At 37.4% G+C, this 27,763-nt stretch overlaps 1 protein-coding gene across 3 annotated transcripts in view; it reads right to left on the bottom strand.

Annotated features, from left to right (window-relative positions):
- Nucleotides 1-27,763, bottom strand: part of NEBL (nebulette) — a 257,642-nt gene that overhangs the window by 61,733 nt on the left and 168,146 nt on the right. The window contains exons 3-8 of one of the 3 annotated variants that reach the window (XM_035545547.1): nt 25,514-25,618; nt 23,255-23,365; nt 15,681-15,791; nt 8,689-8,790; nt 6,966-7,067; nt 43-150 (exon numbers count right to left, since the gene is read on the bottom strand). The exons of the other annotated variants lie outside the window; for them this stretch is intronic. Coding sequence (XP_035401440.1) covers nt 43-150; nt 6,966-7,067; nt 8,689-8,790; nt 15,681-15,791; nt 23,255-23,365; nt 25,514-25,618 — 639 coding nt within the window. The remainder of the gene's footprint in view (nt 1-42; nt 151-6,965; nt 7,068-8,688; nt 8,791-15,680; nt 15,792-23,254; nt 23,366-25,513; nt 25,619-27,763) is intronic. 3 annotated transcript variants of the gene reach the window in all.

The raw sequence follows: 27,763 nt of genomic DNA, 5'->3' as shown, positions 1-27,763 counted from the left end.
CAGGATGTAAACACATGTAAAATACAAAGCAAATTCACTTACATCACTTGCCAAGGTGGATGCAATCTGTGCTTGCTTGAAGGAAGCACTGTCAAGAGGATTGTACTGGTGACTCTTCATTTCTTTATTGAACTGCTCTTTGTATTTCACCTTTGACCAGAAAAAAAAAATATATATATATATATCCAGTACTAACATGTAGTAAGTACTTAAAGAAGACACAGAGAATTCAGACTACAAAGGAGCTTATTAAAGGCAATTGCCTTATCCATAAATCCTTAAACACTGAAAATATTTAAAGAAACTCAGTTTAGACACACTTGTAACTGTCTTGTGCTCATTTCAAATAATTTTCATGTATCTGAATTTTACTGAAACAAAAAATAATAATTTTAAGATTTTCATATGTAATTATTGGTGCTGATGAGTTTATACTAGGAAACAGAAACAAAACTTAATGACTTACCTGGAAAATCAAATAAATCAGAACTGTTTGACTAGCAATAATAACGTAATCATTGAGAATCACTCAATTCATAATTAAAAGTGTGCTTTTAACAACAACAACAAAAAGAAATTGTTAAATTTGATAAATTGTTAAACTATTGAAAAGTAGATCTTTTGAAGCAAGTTTTTCAACCACTTCAAAGTTGTTGAAAACAAAATATGTGAAGTCAGAATCAAACTTCCCACTTGATTGTTTTCCCACCACCAGGTATATGTGTCATCCATGGTGTGCTAGGCTGTCACCAGAGCCCCAACTTCTACTTTTAATTCTGCCACAAATTTCCAACAAGACCCCCAGGAATCTATCTGCAGTACAGTCCCTTCTTGGGGACAATGCCTGCCTCATTACAATGTTAGAAAGCATAATTAAATGGCTATCTGCTATTACTCTCACTCTCTGTTCTTTTTGTTTAAAGGAAAATGGGGAAAGATAAGACATGTAAGGGGAGATAAACAATACATAAATGTTGAGGTATTGGCATCAAAACCAAATAAGCTACAAAAAATCGGTAGAACTGAATTTGAAATCTAAAAAATGAAATTGAGCAAAGAGTAAATTGCTGTCCTTTGCCCCCCTTGTTGTGCATGATCAATAAACATCTGGAGACTTTGCATACATGCCTTGCTTCTTTCCAACAGCTGGGCATAATGGAGGAGAATAAAGTTCAGTCTGAATTATGCTGCTTTCATGAATGTTAGTCAGACACCTGATATCTGAGCCTACGCAACATCCATTATAATTTGCCACGCTCTGCATTAAATAAATATGCGGCTTTTTCCTTACTCCTTTTTTCTCTATGCCCACATGAATGTCTGATAAAGTGGTTAAGCCACCTCAAACAATCTCCTTCAAAAAGTTGTGGGAAGTATTTTCTTTTTCTTTTTTAGTTCTTCTTTGACTCAGAAGATTCTCAACATGGCTTAGCTTATACATCTTCATTACGTTTAGCCACAATACCCAATATTTCATAAATCAGGATAACAAGAAACCAAAACTAAGCCACCCAAATAGAAATTAAACATATCTTTTCAAGAATTACATTATGATTCCAACAATTACATTACTTTTTTTTTTCAAAGAAAGGTAATTCTAAATCATTGTAACTTTTAAAGAGCAACTTGATCTGAAAACATGAAAACTTTTCACACTACCTCTAGGAAATAGTATCTATTGCCTTCTGGTAGATTCATCTGGTTCATATTGCTTGATATTTCCCTTGGCTTTAGATCAATTGCAAACGCATATATCTGAATACAAAGACACTGCCTTTGTCAAAGGCAAATCTACAGTCTGTATGAGCAGTGAAGAAATAACATAGAGGGCTTTTCTCTTTTAAAAGGTATATCCAGAATATGCCTTCTAATAAAAATCCGGCAGTGCTGGAATATCTGATTCAGAAAGCATCCAAAAACAGGGACCAAGTCAACATGGTGAGCAAACCTCTCTTTTACTCTGTAGGCATCATAATGACATTGTACGCAGGAGTTTAACTGTCCAACTATTTAAGGCTGGGCTTTTGCCCAGTCAGCAAATGGCCTCAAACTGTGCATGTGGTCTGAATGCACAATGTCATCCTTGGTATACTTGTTAAGTGTGAAAAAATCAGTGCCAAAGGGACCTCTCCTCACAATTGGCTTGTCATCTTCCAGTTGCAGCTATTTCATGCCATTTTTTTTAAGATTTTTTTTTAACAATACATTTCAGTCTAGAGATTTCAGCAATGAATCCCTGTTAGTGTCACTCCAGATCACATCACTGCTACAGAAGGAGAGGGAGAGCCAGTGAATCCAGTCTTCACAGGTCTGCGCAAGCTGCTGCTGATGCACAGAAGGCTCCCAAATTTAAGGAGACTGCTGACCAATCCAACCGCAAATGGCTCAGTTTCAGTGAAGGCTGTCTCGGTAGCTCTTGGTCCTGCTGTCTTTGGCTGCACTGCTTATTACCTTTGCTCTCCTTTCCAACACCACCACACATATCGCTCTGGGGCAAAATGGAGGCAGCACAATAATATCAGATGACCCTGACAGTATCTCGAGAGCACTTCCAGCAGTAATTTAACTCTGACTTGTCATAGGGGATTCATCTCATTGAAAGCTACACACACGTTCACTTTTTTTTTTTTTTTTAATTGGCATTTTCTTATTTCCCTCTCCCTTTTGAAAGAAAGCATGGGGTGGGTGGGCTTGGGAGAAGGAAGAGGAAGAAGGAGAGAGAAGAGCAAGCACATGAATTAGCCACAGTGAAGAAGTTAAGTTCACGTGTCTATTTTATCCTCCTTTTGAACAGGACAAAGTTATGAATGTAGTTTAAAGGAGAGGGGGAAAAAAAAAGAAAAAAAACATGCCTGAGAGAAAGGGTTCAATTTCAAAACAGGGAAGAAAAATACTTCATCGGTGATTTCCAAAACATAGAGAGGAGGAGGGGGGTGTCTGATCAACGTTATAACCTGATGAAACAGCAAACAAAAATGTGGGAGTGGAAATGACAGTTGTTAGTGTGTTAGTGGAAGCTTATCTACAAATTTCATCATTAACCAAAATCTTTACTCTAACGAGGGTTTAAAATGATGACTGCTTATTCACCATCTTAATTAAAATCTTAAGTTTGTTTATTTTTTTTAGAGAGTATGTAGTGGTGGCTAATTTAAAAGAAATGTGTGGAAGCTGCTTTCTAATTGTAGCTAAAGAATGAGCAGCTTTTGCAGACTTTTAACACAACATCCCTGAAAAACCAAACTGGAATTAAATAAAGCCTGGATAAACAAACTTCTCATTGGCCTTGCACAAAACCTATAAAAGTCAGAATTGCAGCTGGACAGAACAGTGTCTTTTGAAGCTTTGCAGCAACATTCCTAAATCAAAATCTGTAGTTCAAAGCTGTTCACACAGGGAGTGTTCAGTTTCAGAAGTGGATGACATCACCGACTGTTCAGATTTACAAAGAAACTACAAAAATGGAATCATTCAACCACTGGGATCCCAGGATGAAGCAGACACTTGCAGCTAAAGCATTTCCTCATGACCATATGAAAACATATTAAAAAAATGAAAACCTGTCAGAGCACATTGAAGGAAATGCAACATAAACAAAGAGCTAAGTTAAAATACTGGTTGCTAAAAGCACTAGCAGAGTTTAAAGCAAAGAAAGACTGTGAAAATCTTAGGCTGTTGGTAATCTTAGAGAAGATATATCTAGGAAGAAAAAAAAATCTACTTCTAACAAGTTTTATCCATGAAACAATAAGCACCAAATCCAGCACAAAGTATGTATATCCAAAATTATTTATCATAAAACCATTCACTAAACAACATAAAAGGAATATTTCATATCAGCAGCTCTTAGTAAAAGCTAGTAAAATGCATTAGATGACATAAAGAACACAACAGAGCTTGGTTTTATTTTAAAAAATACAAAAATAAAACAAATTATACAATGTACATTCAGCAAACTGACAAACTTCATGTTTTCACAAAGACTAACACAGTTTCTGTTTTAAATTTGGTTTCAAATCAACAGAAAGTAGTTATTGTGTGTAAATATACTAGTCCTGGGAGCTGGTATTTTTGCTGCTGCTGTTGTCAAAAGCTTTGTTTAAAAAGAGAGAGAGAGAGAGAGAGAGAGAGAGAGAAAGAGAGAGACAGAGAGAGAGAGAGAGATGGTACACTGATTTGGTACAGCCCTGAGTACCAGTCAAACATTAACACTATTTTCTTCACTTTGTTTGCCTTCCTGCTTGCATTGATTGCTTTCTCCCTTCGTTACACCCACACTGCCTGACCTCTTCTTGCTCCTGTTCTCTATACTCCCTAAATTACCTACCCATATGCACTACATTAAAACATGTTATCATCTTCTCTTCCCATTGCATCCATCAGAATTGTCAATTTTGCAAATTTACTGTGAGGGTCAAATAACTAATACTTCTCTGCGTGTCACAGCTTATAGATTCATGCTATTTAGGGAGATTATCAACTTTCAGCACAAAAAGTTTCTAATGCTCCTATTTGCTGCGAAAGAAAGGGAAACCCTAAAGACCAGAAAGTCTGGAGACAATAAAGAGATCATTAAGTTTACTATTTTTAAAATCTTGTAATTGTTACAAGCCTGCTTCTCAATCCTTGCACAAAGAGGACTGACAAGATTGACCCACATTTAGGGCACTTCCTTTCCTACAGCACAGGTGCATTCCTCATCCTGCCCCATCGCCCTGCTCCACAGACACAGGGGTCATCATCATTTTTCTGTGGTTGTACAGGATGCTCTTGATTTATGATCAGCATGTCTAAGTGTTATAATGATTCAAATAATATATAAAAACGTTAGACAACTCATGGTCACTGACTTTCCTTCAGAGGAGGTGGGGAATTGCTGAATGCACCTCCCCACTGCTGAAAGCAGCCTGGTACTTACAAGCTCCGTGCTGCTCTATGCAGATGGATGGCAGCAGAGTGTCAGGCTGAAGCCTGATGTTTTTTGAAAGTGCCCTGCTCCCTTTTTAAAAGTATGTGGCCCTTCACACACACTGCAAGCAGCCTCATCAGGCAGTTGACTAGATGATCTTTGAAGGTCCCTTCCAACTGAACTATTCTATTCAATTCTATTCATCAGTGTAGATTGAGGGGAGGAAAAAGGATGGAAGGATGCCAAAACTGAGATCCAGTTGGCCAGGATGTGGCTGCAAAGGTTGGACCACCAAGGACTAATAATCATCTTTACAAATAGACTGCAGGCTACATTATATCAACTGTTCCTCTCTTTCTACCACACCTCCTACACTATTTGGACTCCCTAAAGAAGTTAAAATCCCACACCAAATGCTCTCTCCTGCAGACAGATCTCACCTGGAACTGCTGTCATCCCTGCCCCTGGCAGTGAAGAGACTCTATGATAAAGCTACTAGTTTTGCAGATATAGCATGCATTGTCCAAGAGAAAATGCACATCTAATAAAAATTAGAAAGTGCACTGATTAAGGCTATGATGCAACTGCCACAGCACCAGCCTGCAGGACCCCATGACCCAGCTGGTATTTTTTGATTGTTGCAATTGTTGGTCACAGCCTCACTGGTACCAGGTGCAGTGAGATTGAAGGTCTATCAGAAAGGGTCCTGTTTTGTTCCCCTTTGTGACAACAGGCAGCTGCAAGCCCACTAGGTTCTGAAACAGGATGCAAAGAAAGGAATGTGTAGACAGCCATTAGGTAGAAATAAAGACTGCTACACACTAAATCTAGAGATGAACTCTATTAAAAATGACTAAGACAAAAAATTCCCTTCTCTAGAAGTGACACTGAGGTCTGAACAGCATAGAACTGGCTCTTTCTGGAAAGCACAGGCTGACTTCCCAGCCTGCATTATGATAAACACAAAAGACCACTTCAGTTAACCATGGTCCAGTATAAAACAGGAAGTCAGGTAGTAGGTATCTGAGGGCAACGTCTGCTGACATCAAAAGAAGCTTAGCCTCTTGCAGGCAGACAGTGCACTGTTCTGCAGCTTGTTCTCTATGACTTATTATTCTTATTTTATCCTAGTTCCAGGGAAGACTTTTACCATCTTGCCAAATCACAAGGAGTTGTTACACAATGCTGATAGTGAACGTTCTGGCCTATATACTCCTCCAGTTGTTTTTTTCTAGTTGTGGGAAAAATGACATGGCCTTCTCCAATCAAAGGGGGTTATCCCCCTTGTACATGAGGACAGAATTTGTTCCTGGGTTTACAAAACCCATGAGTGTAGTTCTGAGGATTACTAGCAAGGATTATGCAAGGAACTAAAAGAACTATTTGACTGCAAGACAAAAGTCAGAAATCCCTTCTCATGATGTGAGGTTGATCTGGAGCAGTAGAAGACTCATAAGAGGAAAAGAGGGAATATTTGTGTCCCCAGCTTTCTTTCTAGTTATGGACAAAAGCAGTTTCTCCATTTTTCTATTTCTTTCTTTAAAAAAAAAAAAACTTTTTTTTTTGAGGTTAATATATAACAGAAAGTAGTACATAAAGGTTCAGTTTCAGGGGGAGGGAAGGTGGGCAGTTTACATGTCAGGCCAAATTCAGATCCCATTACTCACATTAGCAAGCAGCTACACAAAAGACTCCAGTTACTTCAGTGGTATTAATCACAGGGTGAGGTTCCACTCAAACTGAATGAGTAGCAAAATTTTACTCTAAATTGCATACAGTTAATATTTTAGAAATCCTAGATAATATATATAAATATACACCATCTCCACCAAAAATGAGTTGTAACAGTCAAAGTTCACTGTATTTTTGCATAAAATGTATATTCTGTTTCCTACGAATCTTAAATTTACCAGTCATTACAATACTATATGAAAAGGGTTTGAGAACATAATCTTCATGCAATTAGAGATAATCATCTAAAAATCTAAATATTTTCTTGCATTAGTAGCAATGAGATATCTGAATGAAGTCATTGTAACATGTCAGAAAATCTTACTTGGCTTAGAAGTTTGGAAACTCCTTTAGCATGTTCAAAATCTGGTCTTCCAAGTACAGCATGCTCCTTATTCATCTCCCCCCTTCCCTTCTTGTACTCAGCCTTAAAAAAAAAATCATGAAAATGAATATGAATCACTATTAAATTGTTTGGTTTTGTGTTTTGTTTGTTTTTGTTTTTTGTTTTGTTTAGTTGTTTTTTCCAAGAGAAATGTAAGCACTAAAGCTAGTAGAAAAGCTACTCTCATTTAGTGATCTGCACTGACACTACTCTCAGTAATATTATAATTAGCTCAGAAAAAAAGCCCTTCTCATGCTTCATCTCATTAAAAACATAATATTTATTTATTGTAAAACACAATGCACAGCATTCATAAAATTCAACTTCAACAAAATGCACAGGTTAAGCCTGAGAAATACCGTTCTCTCGCTGCTCCCAATCAAGGCAGAGTGAGTTACAATGGCTCAGCATTTCTCATGGTCTGCAGTTTACACAAGATTATTTGTAGCAGTTGAAAATAGCCTTGAAACAAAACTAGGCTGAGGGGCAGCGTTTTTGAAATACAGGTCAAATTCCACTCTCAGTTTTACCACTGCAACCTTGCTAGATGTCAGTAAGGTTGCATTGGTGTAACAGAGAGGAATTAGTCCCATAGGGCTGGTGTTACATGATCTTTCCAGCTGAACTACCTCCCATGCAAATTGCTGCATTTTTTTTTCCCAAAATGCATTAGAAAACAGTACAGATGAACAGACAATAGGTTCTTTGCAATATCACAAACTAAATTACCATTGCATAAAACAGGTTTCTCACATTACTCAGACACTGTGAATCAGCAAGGACATGTCATAACAACAGAGAGAAAGAAAAGACCCAAAGCCACTCTAAGTAGCTTTTAGAGCAATTCAGAATTCTGGGCATTGAACATAAGACTTAGTAGGAGATTTTGGTTTTCAGAAAATGCTGAGTGTCCAAAAGGTGAACCCTTATGTCCCTTAAAGCTGTCTTTCTGTAACAGACACCTCTCCATAAGAGATGCCTAATTAGTCTCAGATGAAACTGTTAGCCATTGTTGAAAATCTCGGCTCAGAACTTCGAATGTATATATTGTCTACAGTAAAATATTAAACAGCAACACATGTTACTGCTTCTCAAACTGCTCCTTGACCTATCCCTTAGCAGATGTCAAAGTAGGAGGGAAAAGAGTTTGAGAGCAGAGTTTGGAGAGGAAAGCCATGTGCAAAAGACAACGTGCTCACATGGCTCTCACAAGGAGAGTGGGAAATTGCGTTTCCCTGCCACAGTTGGCCAACACAGAAGAAGGAAAGGGAGTCCAGGCATGGATGCTTCTCTTGTACTGGAGTGAACAGAGGTCTTGTGTGACTTCTGAAGTGCAGTACTGCATACTAGCATGCAACTTCTTTTTAGAATCATTATTATTAACAAGGCCAAGACAAAACGAGATTTAGTAGACTTAACATTGTCTTCAGTCATCAATGCTTGCAAATGTCATACTGTTAACATCAAAACAGAAGCAACCCATAATTTTGTGACATTCCAAGCAAGCCATCCCCCCACTAGATCTCCATATCAGATTAGGCATGCCATGTTTTCTTCTCTTGCTAGGAAGTTTGAAAATTTCAGCAGCATTCTAAATGATCTTACTGAAATTGGAAAAAATAAAATAATGTCTAAAAAATGCAAATAGAACAAAAGAACATACATCACTTATTATCTTTGTTATCTCGGTGGCTATCTTTATGTCTGGCCTGTTCAGCACTTCAGTGTATCTATGAGTATCTTGCATATCCTTCCTATATGACACCTGTCAAAATAAAAAAAAAAATGTTTAAAACAAATGAGAAGTTTGAAATTTGTAAATCATCTTCAAATGACCTATCAATTCAGCCACAAAATTCACTAGAACACCACCTAATTTATTCTAACACAGTCCTGCTTGACAGAGATTATTTAGTAAGAACCACACACAGGTTAACAGAATAAGGAAGACATTCAAAAGCATAAAATATAGTATTAAAATGAAAAACATTTTTTGCTTAGAAGCACAGGAGAAAATGAAAGCACTGCAAAGACCCAAATATTAGGTTGTATCATTGAACTTCAGAGGAACTCTAAGAGGATAGGTTTTTGTGTTTTTTTGTTTGTTTTTTCTGTGCTGTACCCTTTTTTAATATAAACTAACACCTCTATGATATTAAGCACCAAAGATTACAGCTACACTGAGGAGAAACTGTAATTCTACCGTGGTGAATGTCTCTCAGTAACAGGCAGTCATGTAGCTGGCGTGTAATTAAATGACACAACTCCACCCCAGCACCCCCAACTCCTCCCAGCTCCACTTATCTGCTACTTTACACAATCATGGGAACAAGAAGGCTGAGTGTTCCAGCATGTGGAGTACAAGACTGGATCTTTCTGTTTATGCAGAAACCACTATAATAATGAATGGGCTCAGAAAACTTTGGCCAGAACACTAAACCACGAGTAGAAGTGTCCAAACATTATCCCTTTAGTAAAGCAATCACAGAAACTGCCTAGATGTCAGAGACACTCCAAAGCTCCCAGACCACAAGTTATCCCTCTTTTCCCTACTCCAGGTCTATAGGCTTTTTCCTCTACCTTGCTGTATTGCATGTGTGTCAATCCAAGCCAATTTCCAAGAGCTGTCTTATTGAATTATTTTGACTAAGAAAATCATCCCTAGTATTCAAAAGTGTCTGACAACATGAAGTTCCATGCAGAAGTTGGAGAACAAAGTCTACAAGAGACAGAAAGCATCAGAATAATTCCTATTTTATTGGACAGTCTTTTAGACTATTTTTCTGCTGATTAACAGTTAATTGACCTCCCAAAATTGTATTTCACCATCAAAAATGTCCTGAGAGGTTCCTTCGGCTTGAGGCTTTACTTATAATAACCTGTGTATCTGGCTCCTGTTTCCAGTGCAGTTTTACTACGGGCACAGTGCAACATATTGAACTGCAGGTCTATCAATCATAAAGTGCAATACCCAGTGACAAATATAATTCATAGAAATGTTATATAAAAAAAAAAAATTAAAAAATTACTTTAGGGCATATATTTTGTAGGCAACAGGGAAGTCATTTTGCATCCATATGGCTTCAGCTAAGTAGACAAGCTAAATGGGCTTCGCTCTGTTGGCTGTTTGCCCACAGATAGATCTTATAATTTTTAACCTACGAGTGGCACATAAGTGTAATCAATGATTAAATAATAATAATAATTTTAAAAAAAGTTGCGTGAATACAGCCCAAAGTATCACCTACCAATAAAATAAAAACTGTTTCTTATCGCTCCTTAAAACCACTGGAAGTTTTGGTTTGATTTGGTTCAGGTTTCTTCTTTGGTTTTCTTTTTTATTTTTATTTTTTTTTTTAAAAGATACTAGATGTACAGACAAGTATTTGCAATTCAGGGCTTTACATGAATTTAGTTAATTATATGCTGTTCATCCTAATGACCACATGAGGTGAGGTGAAAACCACAGAGGCAGCAGAAACAGGTTTCTGAATAGCACCCTATCATCCATGTAAATTGCAAATTAAAGGCCAGCATATGTGCTCAAAAAAGAAATTAGGAATGGAGTGAATTTAACAACAGAGAATCAAGAATAGTGGTGATAAAGTTGAGGAAATGTGGTCACTTATTGCTCCCAAATGACATGATCATATAGTACATGAAATAATGGATTGTGGTTAATTTCAGGAGGGGTGGGGAGGAATAAGACAGTGACAGTCCTTTATATTTCACCATTTTCAATTATATTAGATGCAAGGCCAATTGCTATAGCTTTCCCTGAGTGAATTATTATTCTTCCTGCACCTAAACCAGTATACCTATTACTTATGTCTGAGGGAAAGTCATCTAACATTTTACAAATGTCTGCAATATATATTTGCTCCATTCTGCAGCTTGTCATACTCCGGTGAGAATAAAAATGTTATGCAGCAGAACAGTAGTTTGTCAGAGGTAGGCCAAAGAAAGAAAAAATATGTTTCCCATTTCCTGAATAACCTCAATCCCTGGATGCTGACCCTTTCCCATTGGGACAGTGCGCTGGCCTCTATTACACAGCTGCTATTCTGTTCCATCTAGTGATTTTTTTTTTTTATAGTGCTATGTTAGAACAGTAAAAGGAAAGCTATTCCATGAGAGCAGGGGAACAGATGTAGAAAGGACAAAGCAGCCAGCATGGTGTGTATACCCATAGATACCAAGAAGATGGGAGGTGGAGAAGCCTATGAGAGGGGAAAAGAGAAAAAGTAGCCTGGTCGAGCGAAAAATAAAGGAAAGCAGCAGGAAAGGAAATAGAAGAAACACCCAGGGAAGGGGCTATCTTTTCTCCTGGGTTTGTTCAGCCCCTGAACAAACAATTAGCTAGAGGCTCAGACCCTGACTAGCACCTCCAGGCATAACACAATGCCCTTACTCAATCTTCACTTCAAGGGGATGCACAAGTTCTACCAAAACCATCACTAGATGCTCCAGAATTGCTCCCTTTTGTGAGGACTACAAGTCTGCGAAACATCTGCTCAAACTGGCCAACGTACAGGAAAAAGTAACTAATACGCTGACAATGTAAGAGCAGTGGGGAATGACCTAAATGGAGACCAGTGGGAAAACTGAGCAAGAAAGAAGTAGGGACAAAAAGGAAAAGACTTCTGTCATCTCTAGTTTTGAAGACGCAAGTACTAAATTACAAACACCAACTAGATTTAAAGTGTTTTTCTACACTAATTTTTTCTACCTATTTTGAAATTACAATAAAAAGTGATTTTTTTTAAAGCATCCATAGAACTAATGAACAAAAGCCATTTCACATCTTTAATCCCAAATTTGATTACACACTCTGAACTACCATTATTTTTTGCAAAGCGTGGAAAATATTCAGGGCCTGCTTATAATTAGCAGACTAATTTTAATAGGGCCAAAGCTCCAGCTCTTCTGAAAAGGCATAAGGTCCACTTAGGATAAACATGCTGGTGTATTTACTCCAGCTAATGGTCCTGAAGGCACTTCACCTTTCATGGTGGCACCAGTTCATTGGGATGCACTACAACGTTGCACAAGAAACAGATTTTGAACAAGGCTGCAAAACATCTCAAATTGTCAATCAACAAATGGGAACTTCTGCTAAAACCAAGCACACCTAAGCTTAATTGACTAAGACCTTTCTTGCAATCTTTTGTCTATTCCAATTCCAAAGCTACTCCAATCTATATTTATCAAATTATCAATATATGCACAAGTAGATAGGGACACATTTTGCCCTCTTGAAATACATACACACAGAAGTCAGCAAGGAGTTGGGCACACCTGCCTGTAAAATAATTTGTCTCTTACTGTTTGTCCCTGCTTAGTATTTTCAAATAGATGCAAGTCCACTTACTAATGGTCTGTCATCTGTGTCTCTGCACCCTTCTCTCTCACTTTGGGGTCCATCAACACTAAGAAAATGACTAACTGGTGACAATCATCATTGGCAACAGCTTTTCTGATCCCCGCTCAAATGGTGTTGAAAACTGTTTCCCGGCTCATGTAGAAGAGACAAACACATTTCTGGCCCATTACAGATTGATGCAGTCATCCTTTCCAGTAATGGGCTTGAAAATTGATTGGTCCCAATTACATCAGGAGTAAACACACCATTTTCAGCACCACTTGGAAGTGGTCCAGGGGGACCTGCTGTTGACAACCACTGTCAGCAGAAAGTTGGTCAGTGAAAGGTGATTTTTCTAATGCAAATGCAGAACAGAGATCCAGGAGAAGCTTGACTTTAACATGATCTGCATCAAAACAGACGTCGACATCTTGGTATTGATGGTGCTTAAGCACATCAAGTTTAAGATCTGCTGATTTGGTCTTATCAGAAAGAATGTATTTTTGGGGTGGGGGGGTGGGGATTGTGACTGTGCAATATCTCAAATATGGAAAAAGTGTACTTCTAAAGACAATACAGGCTTCTTAAGTATTCAAATATAAAGGTCAACAGAACATTTAAAATTACTGCCTCTGACATCATTTGGACTGCAAAGACCATACATATATATGTGGTTCCAACCTCAGAACTGCAAACTACTTTTTAAATGCCCATAGATGATTCTGTTTTGCTGTTTGTAAAATTGGAACACCACCGGTTAGTTATTTCATACAGGGTAACACTGCCAGGAAAATCAGTAATTTTAACAACACTATATATAAACTGCTATATAAATAAATAATACTGTTTTGCTATTCATAATGCTCAGTGATGGACCAGGTCACAGAACAGAAAAAAAAATGGGATCTGCAGCTTTGACTATATTCACCGAATGTTGTGTGCAGCTTCTACCCAGGCAAAACCCAGCAAGTACTTTCCTTTCTTCAGAAACCTAAATGTAATGTCATTTCACTGTTCAATTTCTTTCTTTCTTCCATCCATTTGATCCTCAGCTACACATAAGGTGAATTACTATTTTGTGACCGGACAGTTTTCTACACAACACCACCTAATGTCGGTCCCAAGTTTGGAAATTTCCAGAAGAGACAAATGACATCAGCCAAGCACAAAGAAGGCTGATGGTCCCTTCTTCATGGTTCTCCAAATGGTTTTGCATGCCCAAGTCACATAATTAATATTCACTTCACAAAACAAAAACATGGTTTATAGATAAAAGTACTCTGGTTTGGATAAACATGCTTTCACTAAAGCATTGTGTAGTATCTAAATTATTTTTCAAGTAAATTCCCTATCATTAAAAAAGTCACTTTTGTTCTTTTGAGAGCAATTTTCTTCAGTGGAAGAATGAAGAAGAGAAAAATGTTTTTCTTATACATGATCACGTTGTTCAGGAGATTTTACAGTATTTCCCTATTATGCAGCTTCAACCCACGCTTATACAGCATGTTAATGATATTCAAAGTGGTGTGAAGGCCTACAGCACATGACAGTTTCAAAATGTCAGCACAAATGTATTGTAAGTTGAATACAGTCTTAATTTTTAAAGGAAATTGCACATTTCACAGAGTTGAGTATAAATGTCAGCCTTATTTTAAGGCTGAGTAAATAGTCTTAAACACATCCTAATCCTATTAGATGTAAACCCTGCTTGTAAAGGTTGAATTGAGTTGGCAGACCATTGTAGGTAAACACGCATTCTGCTCCCATAGGTATACTGTATTGAGTGGTGGATAAAAGAGCTTTGTCCTTCTATTCCCTCAGCAGTTTCCCTCTTTTTACACTGCACTTTCAAAACTGTGACTCTACAAATAGCCTACATTCTAAAAGACAAATACTCCATATTTGGGATGCTTGTTACACCATACTCTGACTTACAGATGAAAACTCACACAGCTCTTAATTAAACCTTTACTTGTAAAGCAAGAAATCCATAGCCTATATTCAGCATGGTGCTCAATTACCCACAGGAGTTGTGTAAGTCTGATGAACAATAACTGGACTTACATAACTTTATGCATGATACAGATATATCCCCATTGCACTAAAGCTCCCTGTGAGCATCCAGAAAGAATCTCTTCTTAAACAGATGAAACTAACTGGTTAGAGTTTTATGTTGGATTTGGAGGTTTTGTTTGCTTACATTTTTTAAGCTTGTTCAGGCTGAAAACACCTTCCATCATGTATTTTCATTATTTTTAACATGCTGTTAAAAGTTCTCATTTATCACAATATCCTTCCCTCCTGTGTTTGCCTTCATTTCCTTTTTTGCTTGTTTTAAGGGTGAAAGAAGATGAAACAACTGAACTTAATTTACTCTCACATCTGTACCCTGCTCTCCTTCTGTTAGCAGGTGATGTACAGCTGTAGAAAGGGAATGGGTTTTGCACTAGCACACTAATCCACAGACCATGATGAATTTGATTCCAAAACTAGTCTCACATTCCTCTTGGTCCCACTAACTACTCTGAGAGGGATTCCCGCCTCTCTTCCCAACATTATTTCCTTCCCTAATAGTCTGAAATCATTCCTAGGGTTAGGTAAAAACAAACTCATGCTTATATGGAGGGAAGTTCACATTCCCAGCTCACATCCTCTGTCAGTCTGATATCCTGATGCTTCTAGCAGCAGAGATGGCCAGAATTTGACAGGAAGAGGGAATTCTGTAATCAAGGCAGGTTGCAAATCACTTCTGGGAGTTCCAGCTCAGGTATTTCCCAGCAGAAGAAAAAGTTATTCTTCAAACCTAATGCTCCCCTGAAGTTTTCCAGCAGCCTTTTAATCAGCAGCCAGCTGTCAAGGTTCTGCACACATGGACATACATCTAACATTGACATTTAGCTTTCAGCCTGCATAACCTATGAGTGTTTGTTACACTCTCAGTATGGAAGATAGGGTAAATTTAAGATAATTCAAAATGAACACCTAAGCTTAATTTTCTATATTATTAGAAGCAAAAAAATGTCCCATTTGTCTGAGAAACAAGAGAGTCATAAAATCATATACTTACCTGCCTTGACTTTGTTGCGTAAGCAGAATAGAAATTGATCATAACTTTGAAGGTTAACGAACTAATGAAATATGTATATAACTAACTAAGAAAATATAATATAACTAACTAAGAAAAACGAACTAATGAAATATGAAAATATTCCATGCTCAGCTCATAACAGTTAGCTACACTAGATGTATCTACTCAAAACAAATCAACTGATTTCAGATGTGGGAGTACTTACATCACTCTGGTGTTTATTGACTTCCATGGCATGCTTAATATCCGGAGGCTCCTTCATATGTGCATAATCTGAAGTTCCTTTCTCAGCATCATATTTTTGTTTATACAGTACCTGAAAAAAAAACCAACATCATACTGTAGTGACCTCAGTAGAGGAGGTATAATATCATGAGCTGGACTAAACCTACCACTGTAGTGTGCCTGTATTCAGGAAGAAATGTAATAAATTATTAAGCTCCTTAATGGAACCAGAACCCTAAAACAATAGCAGCTTCTGCCCAAAACAGAGACACATGAGGCACAGTCAGCAGAGAGATTTCTCTAAGTCTACTATTGCAACAGAGGTATGAGTAGGCAGGAGGAAGAAAATAAATATACACACACAGAAACAGAATATTAACCTTAACAAGGTGAGAAGACAGCCCAGAGAATAGCATAAGGGAAAACTTTTTTTTTCCTTAAAACATACTTGAATCTATCAGCTAAATAAGTATTTACTCAGGTTTCATTTTTTCCTGTGTTCAGGAAAAAAAAAAAAAAAAACAGGATTTTGTGCATGCCTTGTAAGTGAACAGGTTTACATGAAATACTCATAGCTCAAACATCAATTTCCTCCACTGTTAGGAAATTACTAGCATAATACACATTTGGACTAGCCCCCAGGTTCACAAAGAAAAATAATATTTACATTCAATTGTCATCATGGTAAAGGAAAATTGAATTGGATTGTGAGTTTATAAACAAATTTAGTTTTACAATAGAAACTGAGCTCAGTGTTGGGCATTCATCCAGATATCCCTGTACTGTACTCTGCTATGCTTACATACACACACACTCACATAGTGGAACTGCCTGAAAAGCTGATGTTGCACTTAGACTTGTCATAAGCTTTTAGGCTTACATTAAGAAAATTCTCCAGGTTTAGATGCCTGAAGAAGCAGCAAGCAGCGAGAAAATTCATTTTCTAATAGAGCTCTCAGGAGCAAGCATTAAAATAATCCCCAAGAAAACAGCAATTACTAAATAAGATTGAAAACTGATCAGGAGGAGGAGGATTTGAAACTAAAATCCTCAGTAGCAATAAAAGAATACTGTGAAAGTTTTGAGACGGGGAAGTCTTAATTGTGGTGATTTGCACTCTTTTAGGACAGGATACTAGAACTGTGAGAAAATGTCATATCTGTTTATGTTTAAGGCTGCAAGATTGCATCTGAGTCACAGATCAGGGTGCCCGAGGCAATATATTAGTATCTGCTCTATCTCAGATTACAAGATGATATATATACCAAGAGATTAAGACAAAAAGGGTTGCTTGGTGGTATTTTTAGTTTTTTGTTTTGTTTTGTTTGTTGGTTTGTTTGTTTTTGGTTGGTTAGCTGGTTGTTGGTTTTTTGTTTTTTGTTATTTGTTTGAGTTTAATTTACACTGCTACTATACAAGTGAAAGTATCAAATTAGGAAGCTTAAAATGTGCCATCTCCTTACACAGTGCAAATCCAACACGATCAGGTCTCTGGGGAAAGACATACAACTTAAATTGAAACAAACAAAATGTCTATAACCTCCCTATATCAATTACGTTTTGCAACTGGCAAAGTAAATGATCCTTAACAAGATGGAAGAATCACAAATGAATGATCAGCTGCAAAAGTATAGTAACAATATAAATATATGCCACGAAAATGTTTTTGCTACTTTCCACATTTCAAATGGTCACTTTTAAGATGCTGCCCATTCTGAGAAGCCAACCCAGACGTTTTGTTTCTGAAATTCTGTAATTTACAGATACTGCAATACATTGTCACGTTGCTTGTTCAACATCTATATTTTTATGTTGGTGTATGAACTATGAAACCAAGACTTCAAAAATCAAAAGCAATCAACTCCCTCCACAAGAAAACTAACAGAAATTGCAATCGACTTTCTACTATCTTGGAAAAATAAGTCTGTTTCTTTAGCTTAATGTAGGAACACCTGATTCACTATTTCACAGCCACATCCCTCCTAATCTTTTCACACTAATCTTATTAACTGACTTTGGAACTTTGAAAGAATCACAGATTCTGCCAAATTAAATAACTGTCTAGTTTAGTCTTGGACAGTTGTGCAGAAACATTCCCAAATTTGTAAATCGGTTCCAAGCAAATATGCAAAAATATTTATGAGGATTACTTCATCAATATTCTTAGAACTACTGTTTTACGTTACTATTTATTTCACATTTCATACTGAGTTTCCAGGCTTGACATTTTATTTATCAAATACACATATGAAAAAGTACTCCACAGAGATCAATAACAGGTCACTCATGTAACCTCTGCTCTGGAGTGGTACATTTAATAATTCCAGTAATTCCATTATTTAGGTATGACTTCAGTTTGAACTGATTTGTAACTACTCATTTTTTATTTTCCTTCTCTCTCTTGCACACCAGTGTGCGAATACAAAGGTGAATTAAGGAAGGTTTTATGCTCTTTTAACTTAACTCTGACTCACCATATGTGGTTGTAACACAATATGATTGTAAATGATGAAGTAAACCATAAAAACAGCTTTATCATACTAAAAAAAAAGTACATTTGAACATAAAAGAAGGAATCTGTCCACAAGTAAGAAGCTGAAAATATTCCTTAAGATTCATTTGGTTTATCATCTTTAAAAACAAACAGAAAATGCTATTGAGCATTGACATATCATTACTATTTGAGATATTGCACTGTGCAAAGGAAAATTAAACTGCCTTCAGTTTGCGTTAGATTACTGCTCTTTCAGATAAGAAAAACACTGCAATCTCTTCTTATGGCAGAAATAAAATGATGAAACACACCTTTTTTTTTTTTTCAATATTTTTTTCCCTCCCAAGCAATGTTAAATATTTTTATCATTGTTTGTGACAACTCATAAAAAAAAATCCAGGAAGAACTCAGTATACTGGTGTTCAGACAGGAGAAACAATTGACACAAAGCTAGCGTTGGTCTGAAAATTTTCTTCAGAAATATTTTCCACAGGAAGGTTGCAATTTTTCTAGAAAATGTCAGTTTCCTCTCAGGAAAATCAAGAAGAGTCTTTTTTTTTTTTTGGCTTTTTTTTTTTTTTTTCAGAGAACAGGGAAATTGGGGTGAGAGTTTTGCAGGCTGGCAAGGAAGGTGAACTCATGCATGGGGAGAAAGATTCTCTCTCTGGCTTACCCTGGGAATAGCTATGAAAAAAAGAGAGAGGGAGGAAAATCTCACCCTCAAGAAAGCCATTTAGATTATTACAGTCAAATTTTCTCTGTTAAGGGAAAGCATGAAACCGATAAAAGCCACCCAAGTATGTGGGGCTATAAAACTTCCTTCTCATTCTCCTGAAACACTTTTCCCATAAGTAGTGTCATTATTTTTTGTCCAAAATCTGCATGGGTTTCCTTCTCTATGAATATTTTTTCCTATCCTCATGCCAGCTTTATGTAAAACACAGAAGAGCAAACATGGGCTTTACATAAAAGTCAGCAGAGGCTGTCTTGTTTTAGTCTTTCCTGTACATCTTGAAAAAGGAACTAAGAATGAATCCATACAGCAAACATGGGGAGAAAGCTCCTCAGGAGAAAAAACAGAGCTACCAGGGCAATGTACTCTCCCTATGGTAAGGTCCTGCAAGCATTGGTTCACACTGTATGGCTGCAGTCCCACAGAATGAAGTCCTCTCTCTGCTGATGTCAATGGCAATTGCTACACAAGTGGTGCTACAGCAACCTGTTTTGGAGACAACAGCAAAGAGCAGCTGCAGGCAGGGCATAACCTCTTGTCAGAAAAAAAAGGAAGTTTCCCTGGTTGCCCCTAAGTGCCTGAATCATCAGTGTGATCTGAAATAGTGTATAAAATTCATAAATTGGCCTAGATCGGGGTAGGCTGAAAATGGAGCTGCTGGGCAGTGGCGGTACTGCAGCACCATTTCAGGGCCAAACATCCACAAGAGAGACCATTTGCCAAGCACACATCTGTGTAGGAAGTCACGGGGCAGAAGCGGAGCAGCATCTGCAGTCCCATGCCAGCAGGCAGCAGCAGGGGAGTCAGTGGTGTTCTCTTTCTTCTGCTCTGTCATCCCCAAGTCCTGGCACACCTGCTTGGCAGATGAGGCCACAGGCCCTGCCAAGAACATGGTACCACAGAGCGAGAGAGCACCTGTGATGTCTGGATACAAAGGCACTCAAGCCCAGCCTTGCATCCAAGGAGAATGAAGAAGGAGTCAAAGGTGTAAACTTGTTCTAACAGGAATGGGAAGGAGGACACACAGTCACATTTTTCTCATCTCAGGAAATAAGCACCTATTTAAAATCTGCTCATTACAACTGAGAAAGAGACTGCAGTTCTGGGCTTGTAGGGGCCTTGTTGCAAGAGGGCTGTCATGGAGGCCAACCAGTGCTGTGCTCCCTCTGCTCCCTGTGGGGTACTCTTGGTCTCCCCTTGCTGAATCAGTGACCTGTAAATCTACACTCCTGGCAAGAAGGGTGCAGCAGAAATCCTCTCTACGATATCCTGACCCAGATGAAATTTGAAATCCTTGTATTAGCTACTTAGGTACCGCAGTGATAGGCACAATATGGATTAGATTTGACTACTGTAGAGAAGATTTTCCACTAGAAAATCCCCTAGGATCTCTCTCAAAGTAGCATTAAATTCAGGTCCATTGCAACTATAACCACAAGTTGGAAAAATGTGTCAGCGTATCTTTAAGTTTTATGGTAGATTATGATTTATAATGCATCTATTCCTACAGGGATGGAATGAATTTTACAGGAAAAAGTTCTACTTTAATATAACTCATCCTATATGCATATTTGTTTCTCTGTGACTGTTGGATGATTGTAGAAAAGCTTCAAATATATCAAATGAAAATGTTGGTCTATTCCTTATAAGTTTTTTCCATGAATCAAATACTTTCATTTTCAGTCTCAGTTATTTATCTTTTCTGCCACATCACTGATGTTAATTAACCTCATTTGCGTAAACTAAAGTAGAATGTACTCATTTGGAATTAATCCAGGAGTAAATCCTGTCACAAACTAGTAAACTAATGTGTTATAAATCAAGCTGTTTTAAAATGTTATAAAAGTTTAATTCCCAGTTTATTTCTACTGTAATTCTTCTAATCATTCACTTTACAATGAAATGTGACAGTAATGTTATTTCAGCTACTGTGTTGCTTTAAAGTCAATACGTACGTATATGTTCCATTCCAAACTATGAAAAGTAAAATACTTTATGTTATTATGTTTACTTATTATAACCTTAACATTGTTTTAAATGTAATCATTCCTCTACAAGCTGTTCTGAGATTTCAGTGTTTTCTTTTGTTATATTTTCCTTTGTTTAGGGGAAAAAAAGATATTAAATAGAATGAATATTGAGATAGAATCATAGAATCATTAAGGTTGGAAGAGACCTCCAAGATCATCTGGTCCAACCATCACCCACTAAACCATGTCACTAAACACCAGTTTCCTTGAACACCCCCCACCAGGTACAGTGACGCCACCACTTTCCTGGGCAACCCGTTCCAATGCCTGACTACTCTTTCTGAGAAGAAATGTCTCCTAATTTCTAACCTAAACCTCCCCTGGCACAACTTGAGGCCATTCCCTCTAGTCCTATCACTAGTTATCTGCAAGAAGAGGCCGACCCCTAGCTCCCCACATCTTCCTTTCAGGTAGTTGTAGAGAGCAATAAGGTCACCTTTGAGCCTCCTCTTCTCCAGACTAAACAACCCCAGTTCCCTCAGCCGCTCCTCATTGGACATGTTCCAGGCCCTCCACCAGCTTTGTAGCCCTTCTCTGGGCACAATCCAGGGCCTCGATGTCCTTCCTGTACTGAGGGGCCCAAAGTACTCTGGCATCACCAGAGCAGTGTACAGGGGAACAATCACCTCCCTGGTCCTGCTGGCTACACTATTGCTGGTACAAGCCAGGATGCCATTGGCCTTCTTGACCACCTGGGCATACTGCCGGCTCATGTTCAGGCGAGCATCAATTAGCACCCCCAGATCCTTTTCCTCTGCACAGCTTTCCAGCCACTCTGCCCCAAGCCTGTAGCACCACATGGGGTTGTTGTGGTCAAAGCGCAGGACCCAGCACTTAGCCATGCTGAACCTCATCCCACTGGCCTCTGCCCATTGACCCATCCTGTCCAGGTCCCTCTGCAGGGCCTTCTTACCCTCCAGCATATCAACACTTCCCCCCAGCTTGGTGTCATCTGCAAACTTACCGAGGGTACACTCAATTCCCTCATCCAAGTTATCAACAAAGATGTTAAACAGGATGGGCCCCAACACCGACCCCTGGGGAACACCACTGGTGACCAGTTGCCAGCTGGATTTCACTCCGTTCACCACCACTCTCTGGGGCCAGCTGTCCAGCCAGTTTATAACGCAGCAAAGTGTGTACCTGTCCAAGCCATGGGCTGCCAGCTTCTCCAGAAGAATACCATAGGAGACCATGACAAAGACCTTGCTGAAGTCTAGGTAGACTACATCAACAGGCTTTCCCTCATCCACCTGTCGGACTACCCGGTCAGAGAAGGAGATGAGGTTGGTCAGGCAGGACTTGCCCCTCATGAATCCATGCTGACTGGACCTTATCCCCTGTTGGTCCCAGATAAATTGCATGATTGCATTTAAGATGACTTGTTCCATCACCTTTCGTGGCACCGAGGTCAGGCTGACAGGCCTATAGTTCCCCAGGTCAGTATCAATAGTATGGTTTTAGGAATATGTTCATTTCACAGACTTGCTGTATTAAACTATATATAGTTTAAGAGAGGAGAAAGGCAGAATGAGAACAACATTGAGATGCTTGGTGCATGAGAACCATGACGGTCTATCAGTTGTAACTGCCATGAATAAGAATCAAAATCTACATCTTCATTCATATTACACATACTTAATACTCAAAATTCCACCAAGATCAATGGAAGCTAAGGGTCCTCTGCCTACTTTAAGGGTATTACATTTTTAAGCCCCTGGACTACTATTTTACTGATTGCATGTTTTATGCTATGTTAGATACACTTGATTTTATATTTTTAATTCTATGGAATTTGTTGTCAGTGGTGGTGTGTGAATGATTAATGACATCAGAAATATTTTCCTGTTACCATTGAGTGACTTTAAAAGTCATTAAATGTAAAGTTTTTTGGTTTTTTTTTTCATTTTTTTTTCCACTTCAAACATTTTTAAAATGTAACACAACACTTAAGTTGAAATAGTTGTTATATACAATTTGTATATTCCATAAACACAATGCAACATCACTGAATTCAGTAATTCTTTAGTGCATTTATGAGTTGCTAATGGATTTTTTTGACTGATGACTGCCCATTTTTAAGCTTATATTTAGTAAACATAATGGGTCAGATCGTCAACATTTTAGAATTGAGTAGTTCTTGAAGTTAAGCAGTTATGATGATAAACTCTGGATGATAAACCCACCCTAATAAATCAAGAAGGTGATCGAGTATCCATTCAAAAGCATTGCACAAATTGGTTATATTCTGTCCCACAATTAATATACAAATCATATTTATGATTTTAAAATTGCACCTTGCTCTGAAGCTGAGTTAATTCTTTTGCAAACACACTGTCAATTGTGGCTGGCATCTGCTGATAAAGAGAGTTGGAAAGGTCTTTCTTAGCAGCTCCTTTGTACTTCACCTGCAGGGGAGAAAAAGGTGACACACAACGAAAAAGTTGTCAGATACAGTAATCATACTACATATTTTTCCTGTTAAACAAAATGGCACCAAGAACATTAGAACTGGAAAAATCTAATGCTGTCTTATAAACTGTCAAGCAAAAACATTTTTTTTAATAACAGTTTTAAACTACTTTAAGTGGATGTATCTAATTCAGAAATCAATACAAAGATACAAAGTACCTGCTAATTAAATTAGCATTTGAGGGGGAAGTACTAAATAAGGCAAAGCAGATTTTTTTCTACATTTTACTAAATCATTTAAAAAAAAAAAAACTTATTTTCTCATTCTGACTTCTGAATTTTTGGAATGGGAGCAGTGAGTTATCAATAGAAAAATATTTTACCAATTACTATGTACTAGCAGTTAAATATAAGTGGAAAAGACAGAAACATTGAAGATAGCATAATTGTCATCATTTCTATTTAATCTTCTCATGTTACAGACTCAATTTTAAATTCATTTCTATTTCTCCTGTGCTTTCTTCAGTGTTCAGCACTAGCAATACTTCACAAAAGGGCCTTGTGAGAACAGCCAGAATAATAGTTCAAAATCTGTGAGGCTTTGCTTCAGATCTAAGTTTTTCAAATTTTAAAAACCATGTCAGTTATTGCTGTAAAAATATTCATATATATCAAAGATATATTAAATGATACTGCCTAATGTCTCTAGCTTGCTGTGCTCTATTTATCAGAGACTAGCTTCCTGTACATGTTACATATATCAATAATCTGCTATAACATTTGTTGATGTTTCCAAAAACAGAGGGTTATGTTTGCTGCTAAGAGAGAATTTCAGAAGTGTTCAAGTTTTGCAGAAACAGGTTATGGGACACTAGAGGTCAGTAATTTACAAGATAAACCATCCATCATATTATTGCATTTAAGTAAAATATCTAGCTGCAATAGGCAAGAGTGCACAACGAGATAATATGGAACACTTTTTTTTGGTTTTGAAATATCCTTATGACTCTAAATCTTTGACTAATTATTAGCAGTAGCTTCAGTATCTGACAAACAGATTCTATAAATACCCTCTCTATATTGTGCTTTTGCAGACACAGTAGGCAACAGTCTCTCTCATAAAGTTAATTTCATCACATGTATGCCACTTGGGAGTTGCCACTCTTTCTCAGAAATATGAAGATAAATATAAGAAAAATGTTCACCAGATGCATTTATATTCAAAGTAGCCATACAGCAAACAGATGTATATCAGAAACAGTATACAGAATGTATAAATTGCATAACTCCAGACCTTGGGAAGCCCTTTAATACAGTCATAAAAGGAAGCAAAACAAATGAGGCATTCAAGTCTTCCAAAGGTTACAGTGACAGACAAATCACTCAGAAACAAAAATTCCATAACAGAAGTAACTGTCAAGTAAAACTCCTGCTACTATTCTCAAAACTACAAATAATAATAATAATAATGAGAGATGCAATTCAATGACACCTTGTACCTGGGACATGAAGAGCTGGGAGTAAACTGTGTTCTACCATTTTGGAAGCTGCCATTTTTTTTGCCACTACAGTAATCTATGAGTGTTTGCACATGCCAATTTATACACAAACACCTAAAAACCCACAAATGGGTATGCATATAAATGCGTACACTCATGCAAGTACCAGGCGACCTGCAGATGGCCTTTACGCAACCTGTGCCTCACTTCCCTTGCTGAAGGGCAGGGGTGATAATACAGTAATAGGTCCTTCTCTCCTCCTCTTTGACAGTCGGGCTGTCAGCTCTCCACAGCAAGGCACCTATGCACAGATGTAATTTGCAAACATCATCACGGCAGAGTAACAAATCTTTTTCCTGCTCTTCAGTTTATCTATCTATAAAATGACACAGTTATGACTGCCTCAGGACCATAAATAAAATACCTTGGAATTCTGGAATAAAAGTTTTGTATACTTACAAATAATTATTACTCACATATACATTATACAATAATTACATATAGTGCTTTAAATTACATCAACTTTAAACAGAGTTATTCTTTGAAATAAGCCATCCTTCCCCTGCTGGTAAATATAATCTTCATACACAGTATCTTTATGAAGAATAAGAAGTGAAGAAAATTCTTCAATCTTTTAGGTCTTACCTCAGAAATAAAAGCACCGAGACTTTTCACATGTTTTAACTGTGGGGTGTCAGGTACAAATATGCATTTGCCCTTAGATTTTTCAAACTCTTCTTTATAGTGTATCTACAAAGAGGAGAAACGAGAAGTTTAGTTGTTCTTTAAAACGGAAAAAAATAAAATAGCTAGTTTAATTTAATCTATTTTGTTCATTCATTTATTTGTGGATAACGTGTTGGGTGGCTTGCAAACATCTCAGGCTGGATCAAATTAAGCCACACAGGAAAATACCCAGTTCTCATACACAGAACCAGGGCATGTAAAAGTCACAGAACTCTCTAATATTAAAGATGAAAAAGATATAATTTTTCCCTATATCTACAGCACATTTTTTCCCACTATCCGTAGATGTTCTATCCTTCTAAAGAAAAGTTGAGTCAAGGGTTTTCTCCTTGATCTAATAGATAAAATTGTTAAACTGGCTTCTAACACAGACCTTGCAAGCCCAGAATCTGTATAGCATAATCAAATGCCTCCTTTTGAACCTGAGAGTTAAATTAATAAATTCAGAAGGCTACGGCCAAAGCATTGCCTACAAAGCACCCCAACAGCTGTGACATACAGGTAATATCAGACTCCCTTTAAAAGGAAAGAAAATTTTAAATCAAGCCATTTCATAAGTCATGTGTATGCACAATAAAAATAAAAATAAAAAAATACATTTTGGAAGCAAAATACCACAATGCATTTTGCAAAAAAATCAAGTGCTTATTTTTTAAAAACACCATCAAGTCCCATTTTTCCTATCATTGGACAAACAATAGGGGCAGGTGCAGTACGCAGTTATCTGAAAACAACCACAGGATTGTTGAAGAAGTCAGAGCTACAGTTTGTACTAGAGATTGTGAGGAATGTAAAGTCTACAGACATGGTGAATGTGTAGAGACCTTTACTATGTAAGAACTGTGTGGAGAAAGATGGTGAATACGATGAGATGGACTAAATATATTTTAAAGATAGACACCTTCCAAGTGTATTCCTTAGTTTTAAAGGTACACCCAATAAGTAGTCTTAAATTATTTTAGTGACATTTCTTTCTTTAAACAATATATTATATAGTATAGTTTAGTTCAATGCAAACTGAATTATTTAGGATTAAGCTATCCTGGTTATTATCTGCTATCATTTCTCTAACCTCATTTTCACATTCTGCACAACAGCACCTTGTATCTCAACTTGCTGACAGAAGCAATATGATCTGCACCTGATCATTACAGAAATATGCAGTCTTAATTTCCTCTTTCCCTGAATCCTTTGTGGATATCACAAGTTCTAGCCTAAATTCCTAGAAAGTGACTTGGAAAATTCATGAGAAAGACGGTAGCTTACACAGAATCAGCTCCTGTACTTTCTGATGCAAGCTCTTTGGCTACCACATAACAGACTAGAAAATACCAAGTCCTTTCAGACTGATAACTATATAAACATCACAAAGGAAATATTTTTGATTACCAATTTTCTTATCCAGATCTGGATTGCCGAAAGAATCTACATCACATTACTAAATCGTACAATCTTACTTTGTAAACTATTGAGTAATATAAGTAAAAGCTGTTTGGGAAGTAAAGGGCGTAAAATTACTGTGCATCATCATTTCACCCAGGGTCACAGAAATCCAACAGTTTGTGTAACATGGGTGTGAGACACTGTATTCCAAGGTAATCATAGAGGAGTACACAAAAACTGCAGTTTTGTGATAAGGATGAGCAGGTGCCTACTGTCAACGTGCATGCAATGCATGCATGCATGCACTCCTAAGTGTGTGTATGAGGTAGGGGGGTGACTATGAACATGAATGGCTTGAAAAAGAGCTGCATAGAATTATGGTTATTCACAGTGATATGTCTAAGAAGCGATATGGGACATCTAAAGAGCTGTCTACTAGTTAGGTTTGATTGAGTTCCCAGTAGGAACCCCTGTAAAACTGAAACTCTGGAGAGGAGATAGAGAGCCTTTCTGCTCACAGCTTAGACAAATCACCCACAGGTAACTGAGAGTTGACTGTAATTACATCCATTTTAATTACAGAGCAATAATTACATTCAAAAAATCAAGCATGAAAGCCTCCTAAGGTATCTCGTAATGGGAGGAATACAAGACTAGAAGAAACAATCAAAGCCATTCTACTGTAAAAAATCATGCTTTCAAAATAACCGAAAGCAATGAAGTAGTAATGTCATTCCTTTATTACTCATATTTATTAGAGTAGCC

The sequence above is a fragment of the Cygnus atratus genome, chromosome 2, assembly GCF_013377495.2.
Source record: "Cygnus atratus isolate AKBS03 ecotype Queensland, Australia chromosome 2, CAtr_DNAZoo_HiC_assembly, whole genome shotgun sequence".
Lineage (NCBI taxonomy): Eukaryota > Metazoa > Chordata > Aves > Anseriformes > Anatidae > Cygnus > Cygnus atratus.
Note: the sequence above shows the minus strand (reverse complement) of the source record. Positions and strands in the feature narration are given on the sequence as shown.